The sequence below is a fragment of the Corvus brachyrhynchos genome, unplaced genomic scaffold (assembly GCF_000691975.1).
Source record: "Corvus brachyrhynchos isolate BGI_N302 unplaced genomic scaffold, ASM69197v1 scaffold114, whole genome shotgun sequence".
NCBI classification, from domain to species: domain Eukaryota; kingdom Metazoa; phylum Chordata; class Aves; order Passeriformes; family Corvidae; genus Corvus; species Corvus brachyrhynchos.
The window spans coordinates 8,877,157-8,884,058 of NW_008238337.1; the positions used below are offsets into that span (position 1 = coordinate 8,877,157).

Below are 6,902 nucleotides of genomic sequence, written 5' to 3' on the forward strand. Positions count from 1 at the left end.
CTGCAGCTGATGGTAGCGCTGTCACCGCAAGCCTGAGTGGTCAGTGTGGGACCCAGCAGGACAAGCCCCGGTGTCGCCTCTGCTACTGGCACAGGCAGTGACCGGGGCACAGGGACCGGGGAACCGGGGGCTGCAATGAGGGTGCCAGACCAGGGCTCGTGGACTTGGGGAGTGCAGAACCAGCCTGCCCTGGGGACCCAAATCTGGGCAGGCAGGCGCCGGCCACGGCCCCCTGGACAATTGCCGCAGTCAGCCCTTCCTAATCTCCGGGGAGATTAGCCGGGTCCAGCTCAGCGCGATGCACACAAGGATAAAGCCCTGCGGAAGCAGCTCACAATGCCCCTGCACTGGCAGGGGTCAGGGAAGAGGGGCTGCTGGGGTCACTCTGGCCCTTGTCCTTCCTCCCCTCTCCCCCTCCCCTGTGCCGCATCTCCCCTGCTCTGCTCTTTCTGTTGTTCATGAAACTGAAACTCTTTTTTTTCCCTCTCCTCCATCCCTGGCAGCGGTGGGCTGTGCTGTGGGGCCCTGGGGGCCGTGGAGCGGGTGCAGCTCCCCGTGCGGGGTTGGCAGCAGGGCCCGCAGCCGCCAGGTCACTGTCCCGCCCCGGCACGGAGGGGATCCCTGTCCCGACCTCAAGCAGCGCCGCGGCTGCCTGGGGCAGCACCCGACCTGCGGGACGGCCAAAGGTAACGTGGGCTGCCTGCTGCCCTCCTGCGTGGTCGTCCCCATGTGCTGCCGTCCCCGTTGCCCGTCCTGGGGTGTCTTTAATCATCCCCGTGCCCCTCACAGCTGCTCTTCTGCCAGAGGTAGCCAAGATACTGCCCAGCTCCTTCAGCCAGGACTTGAGAGCTGCCTGGCAAAGAGCTGGGCTGCTGCTGCCGGAGGAGCCCTCTGGGTATGTGTGGAGTTGGGGCCCCTCTGTAGCCCCCCTCCCCAAAGCTGGGACCCCTCTGCACCCCCCTGCCATTCATGACCCCTTTGCAACCCCCAGATCCCGGTCCTTTTTCCTTCCCCCCACCATTACTCTCCTCCCTGCCCCAAACCATGACCCTGTTGCACCCCCATACAAAACCACAGCCCTTTGCATGCCCCTATAAGCATTATCCTTCCCACCCTCCAAACCATGATCCCTCTGCACCACCTCAGAGCCATTACTCTTCTCACCTCACCAGCCAAGGCCCCTCTGCCACCTCCCAAACCCACATCCCTCTTATACCCCAATCCATGAAAAAACCACCACAACCTCTGTCCTACCTTCCGACCACCATTTTCCCTCTTTTCTCCCCACATTTTCCCCGCTCCCCAGCTCCCCCCTCCCCAGCTACTGCGGCTATTTCCGCCTGACGCAGGTGGGGCCCCCGTGCCGTGGGCAAGCCTGGAGCCGCCGGCTGCACCGGGACAAGCAGGTGTGTGTGGAATGCTGGGGGAATCTGTCCCAGCGCCATCCCCACTGCACTGGACACGGGCTGCAAGGAGCCAGGTAAGTGCTAATTTGTGGCATCCCCACCGTGGGATCTCTCCTGAGGAACATCTGTCCCTGCCTCTAAGGCATTTTCTGCTTATACTCTAATTATAATATTAGTATGCAAAGCTATAATTATGTTAAAATATGCCACAATATTATAGTATACCATCATATTATTAAATAAATCAATAGTATGTCCTATAAACCAATATTATAATATAAAAATAAACATATTTAAATAGAATAGAATATCTCTGTTGGAAGGGACATACAATGATCATCTAGTCTGACTGCCATTATTATTTATATTATATAAACCCATATATAAAACTGTATTTAATTTTTAAAAATTTATATTTATCAATGGCACACCACAGTTCTCACTGATTTTTCCCTTCCAGGACATTTTGGGTGGCTGCTTCTGTGGTAGGGTGCCAGGGCTCGTGGGTGCAGGAGGGCCTGCAGGAGGGCTGTGTCTGCTCCCCACCAGCTCTCATCTTTGTGTAGGATCCCCCTGGGAAGGTGAGCTGAGCCTCCCCATGGCACCACTCCTTGCTGGGGAGGTGGGGAATGGAATAAAAATGTGGTCTCTTTCATAACTTCACCCTTCTGCAGGTTTGCTGCTCACCCTTGGAGCCAGCTCCCTCTGTTGTCCATTAAATATTTTGTTGAAGAATGGAAAAAACCCTTCTTATAAAGATTAAAAATAAGGGAATTGCTAAAGTGTGGTGATTAATGGTAGAACAACAGCACAATGAGGTTAAGTCTGGGTGAGAAGATGATGCAGTGGTGACGTGTGTGATGATGTCACGCTCAGCCATGACATCACACTTTCAGGGAGCTACGGCCGGCAAGACACGTGAGGATGGAGGCAGCGTCCTTCCTCTTGTCGGAACTCATTCACTGCAGTACCAGGTGAGCCTTGCAGGGCGTTTCACCTGCCTGCTGGTCTTTGCAGAGAGAAATTAAACAGACACCCAAAGTCTGCACGTGGGCAATGGTGCCGGTGGTCCAGTTCCAGCCATGGGGCTCAGCAGCCCCCGCTGGAAGGAATGAGGCTGGGCTGGGTGCGCTGCTGCCCTTCCCCACTCCTCACCCAGCACGACATGACCTTGCTGATGGGATCCCTACTGCAGCTTTGGGTTGTGGTACCACAGCCTGGGGTGGGAGCGTGTGCCATGCCAGGGCTGGATCTTGCTCCACTGCAGCCAGTGGCTGTTGCCTGTTTGCTGCCCCAGGACGTGTTTGGCGCCTGCAGCCCACTCGCACACCACCCTCCTGGGCAGGCAAATTAAAAGGCTTCAACACTGGCAGTGTTCTTGGCCTCTTTATTTGGGATAAAAGCCCAGGTCAGCCAAGGACCAAAGTGCTGGTTAAAAAAACAGGTGGTGGGAGTTGAGCATGAGGGGGTGTGAGAGCTCTGGGGCACAGGTCTCCTGCCAGCCAGAAGTGAGGACAAGGAAGCCATGGACATGGGCCAAGGCAATACTGCACTGGAGCCCTCAACTGGAGAGTTAGAAACAAAAGTGAGTGTGTCTCACACTGCGAGTGGGGTTCCCCTGAGTTACACCACCAAACCTGCAGGCCTGGCTGCTGGTCAGAGCGAGCATCCAGCAAATGGAGGGACACAGCTGCAGGATTTCGTGTCACACTTCTGCATGCCTGGAGCTGTCAGTCTCCGTGGGTGGTCCCAGCTCTCCTGGTGCAGTCCTGATTTGGCACAGGGGCCAGCCCGTGCTGCACCAGCAGCCCCTGTACCAGCTGCAGCTCCTGCTCCAACTCCTGGGTGCCATAGCCCAGCCCTGGCATGGCCATGGCACCTTCCCCCAGCACCTGCAGCACCTGTGCCATCAGCCGGGCTCTCACCAGCAGCACAGCCAGGGCTGTGTGGAGTTTGGCACAGCCCAGCGCCTTCATCCCCCAGTGGACAGCGGTCCCTGTGGAGAGAGGGGGTGAAGGAGCTGTGAGTGTGGCAGGGTCCCCCTGGGCAGAGCTGGCCTGGGGCACAAGGACACTTTGCTTGTCCCAGGGACTCCACGCTCACCATACCTTGGCTCCAGCAGTGTTTACAGTATTGCAGGTCCCTCAGCACACTGGGGCCTGTGGCCTCCAGCCAGTGCAGAGCTGAGGCATGGAGGGGACTGCCAGCAGGAGCCTTCTCCAGGAGCTGCACAAGGACAGGGAGCAGCTGCTGTGCCAGGACAGCGGGCTCTGCAAAAACATTGGGTTCATCCTCCTTGTACAGGCTGGCAGCTCTGGGGGGAAAGCCAAGGTGTGAGTGAAGCCAAGGGCTGGTCCCGTGGTACCCCACACTCCCTCATGCCAGTCCACAAGTCCAGCAACTCACTTGTTAGCCTCCAGCTCCTCCACAACGCTCCTGAGATCTAAGATGGGGATGTGCTGAAGTAGTGAGTTGAAGGTCTCAGGGTGCTCCCCAAACTCTCCCAGAAGGAGCTGCAGGAGGCTCTGGAGCCCCACATTGTCCTGCACAAAGATGCAGCCATCTCGGAGAGGCTCCCCTGGGCTCTGCCGCAGGAGGCTGGCGAAACCTGAGGCCTCATGCCGGACCTCCCGCTCCTCATCTTGCAGAAGCTGAATGGCCATGTTTATCAGCCTGAGGGAAGGGAAGAGAAGGGAAGGGAAGCATACTGCACGCCCCAGAGCATCCCAGCCTGCTTGGAGAGGAGGGAAGGATGGGACTTCAGAGGAATCCTTCTCTGAGGGACTTTTCTCCTGGAATGTGAAAGACACAGCCACCACCCAAAATCTTGGAGCTTGGGAGGGTAGGGGCTGTGCTGAGGATTGAAGGACCCAGCAATGCCATCTGCTGCTCATAAGGGACTGGCTGCTTGTATTAAAATGCCACCCACATAATTTTTTGTAGACTGTGAGCTCTTGAGTGCCAGTGATTTTTGAATGAGTGGGGTTTTCTTCAATACCCTTGAGTTTTTGCAGGGGACATTAACCTCCAGCAGGCTGGGGCTGGGGCTGCAGGGAGCAGTGCTGCTGGAAACTGGCTGCAAGCACAGCCACCCCCAGGGATGGGCTCAGTGACCTACCGCAGAGCCACAGGGACGAGCGAGGGACAGGACAGGGATCGCCGCACCACGCCAGCCCCCGCCATCTGCAGGGAGCGGGCGGCTGCCAGCCGCAGCACCTCGGACCAAGTGGACCGGCTGCACTCCTCCAGCGCCGCACACCAGCGCTCCACCAGCGCGCCGTCCTCGTCCCCAAACCTGCCAGAGGCCAGGGAAGGAGAGGGAATTCAAGCACACCTTTCTGCTCCATCCAGGGGACCAAAAGCCACCGGCTGCCCTGAGATTGCAGGAGTCAGGCGCAATGCTGTGATTCATGGGAGAGAAGTCATGGCTGTTTCTAGCATGGACTAAGGATGAATCTGCTGGAAGAGTTGGGCAGCTCCCTGGCAGCAGCAGGGACCTACCGGTGGGCGAGCAGCAGGCTGGCAGCACACAGTGCCTGGAAGAGGAGATCAGGCCCAGGACACTCAGCCTCCACCACGTGCAGCAGCATCTCCAGGCAGGATGCTGAGGAGCCCTGAAGCTTACTGGAAGCTTCCTGGGACCATGATGAGGGATCTCTGTAAAGATGCAGCAAAGCCTCAAGGTACAATCTCAGGAACTCTTTGTCCCTTCTCTCTTGCAGCACTGACCGCAAGCTCTCCTAGTTGACAATGGGAAAGAAGGTACATGTTAGTGGTTAGTGGTCCCAGCACTGCAGGACCGGTACACCCTCAGCCTAGGGAGCACCAAGCTTCTCAGCAATGGGATCTCAGGGGTCCCATCTGCGTGGTGCATTGGGGCCCCCTGCTTTACTTGGTGACTTTTGTGCTGTCATACCAGCAATGTCAGCCCAAGAGCACTCTCCACCTCCTTGCACGTTCCTCCCTCCCCAGTGATCACCCAGCTCAGGATGGCAAGCTGGATGTCGGGGTTGGGCTGCTGTAGAAGTGAGCAGACAGCAGCAATCCGCTCGCTGTCTGCCAGCCGGGCTGCCTCGCTGCACATGAAGTGAGCCATGGTTTGGTGGAGGGTGGCTGAACCCACCTGCAGGAAAAAACCAAGATTCCCCTTCCAGTGCTCAGCCTGGAGCGATGAATCCCCCTGTCCCTGCCCAGGCTCACTGCCAGTCAGGCGTGGCCATGATTCCCTGGCAGGAAGCGGTACCTGTGGCTCGGTGCAGCCTGACCTTCCCCCCTGCAGGAGGCTGCCCAGCTCAGCACTGATGGTGTCATGGATGTACTGGGTGAAGCCAGGGCTGAAGGATGTGGGCAGGAGGGTGAGGACCTGGAGGAAGGCGGCACGGACGAGGGGACAGCGCTGGGCAGGGGTGAGCAGCCATCCCCGCGCCTCCAGCTGCAGAGCCACGGGGCACAGCGCCTTGGCTGACAGCCTGCATGGAGACACAGCCTTACCATGGGGCACAGCGCCAGGCTGGGCACCCTTCTGTGGCCAAAAGGCTGCATTTGGCACAGAGTGACCCCAGCTGGGGAGACAGCAGGGCAGCACTCACCCCCCGGTGCCCGTGGCAGAGGCCAGCAGCGCCCGCATCTGCAGCAGGTGCCCGTGGACAGCGTTGTGCGAGCGGGTCTGTCCGGGTGCTGCAGGGAGCTGCTGGGCCAGCTGCAGGAGGAGCCCGTGGCGCTGGGGTGGGGGCACAGCAGGCACCAGAGCCTTGGCAGCCATTGCTCGTACGGCGTAGATGGGGCTCTCCGCCAGCCCCAGCAGTGGCCCCAGGAAGGGAGCAGAGGGGCTGTGGAGCAAAAAAGGCACCACGTGGTGATGTTCTGGCTGGAGTAAAATCTCGCAGGAGCCGGGGCCAGCCTTGGCACCATGGGAGTCCTTCCCACTGCAGAAGCCCTTGGCTGAGGCACAGCATCCACACTGCCCCTTACCTGCTGGGACTGTCAGCACCAGGCTGCAGCTGGGCCAGGAGGGTGAGGATGGCGTGGAGTGCAGGGTGCAGGCGAGGCCCCCCCGATGTGGGTGCTGTGGCCACTCTGAGCTCTCCAAGCAGCACAGCGCCCAACTTTGGATGCTGCCCGAGGAAGGCATGCAGGCTCAGACCCTCTGATGGGCAGCCATCCCTGTGGCTCCATGGCTGTCCCAGCAGCCGGGACGTGAGGGCACCTGCAGGGACAGAGGAGGCAGCGTCAGGTCCCACCCAACCCTGCCAACCCTCTGCGCTTCACCCCAGACAAGCTCCGAACCCTGAGCGCTGTGGGATCTCTCTGTCAGTACTCACTGAAGAGCTGGATGGCCGCGTTCCTCATGGCCCAGCACGGCGAGCCCAGGCCCCGCAGCGCCAGGGCCATCATGGGTGTGGCATGGCACAGCACGGCCCCGCCCCGCCCCGCCCCGCGGACCAGCGTCTGCAGCACGTGGAGGGCACACACCTGGGGAGAGCACACGGCGCTCAG

General features: G+C 59.3%; 2 protein-coding genes across 8 annotated transcripts in view; one reads left to right on the plus strand and one right to left on the minus strand.

Moving 5' to 3' along the window:
- The first annotated feature begins 6 nt into the window (after nt 1-6).
- Nucleotides 7-2,482, plus strand: LOC103616107 (somatomedin-B and thrombospondin type-1 domain-containing protein). Of its 7 annotated transcripts, none has more exons than XM_017734990.1 (5): nt 7-686; nt 790-895; nt 1,307-1,480; nt 1,867-1,987; nt 2,081-2,158. In XM_017734990.1, exons 1-4 carry the CDS (start codon nt 299-301, stop codon nt 1,970-1,972), a joined length of 774 nt encoding a protein of 257 aa, XP_017590479.1. In that variant the 5' UTR covers nt 7-298; the 3' UTR covers nt 1,973-1,987; nt 2,081-2,158. The 7 variants fall into 7 exon arrangements, with proteins under 7 accessions (XP_017590479.1, XP_017590480.1, XP_017590476.1 ...); XM_017734991.1 differs by having other exon boundaries at nt 805-895; XM_017734987.1 differs by lacking the exon at nt 2,081-2,158 and adding an exon at nt 2,303-2,482 and having other exon boundaries at nt 7-895.
- Nucleotides 2,483-2,779: 297 nt separating this feature from the next.
- Nucleotides 2,780-6,902, minus strand: part of LOC108446845 (thyroid adenoma-associated protein homolog) — a gene marked incomplete at its 5' end in the record, with an annotated part of 13,182 nt that continues 9,059 nt past the window's right edge. Inside the window, 11 exon segments of the mRNA XM_017734740.1 lie at nt 2,780-3,175; nt 3,177-3,402; nt 3,515-3,720; nt 3,813-4,079; nt 4,525-4,701; nt 4,908-5,146; nt 5,323-5,529; nt 5,650-5,875; nt 5,996-6,235; nt 6,378-6,612; nt 6,728-6,878. Coding sequence (XP_017590229.1) covers nt 3,112-3,175; nt 3,177-3,402; nt 3,515-3,720; nt 3,813-4,079; nt 4,525-4,701; nt 4,908-5,146; nt 5,323-5,529; nt 5,650-5,875; nt 5,996-6,235; nt 6,378-6,612; nt 6,728-6,878 — 2,238 coding nt within the window.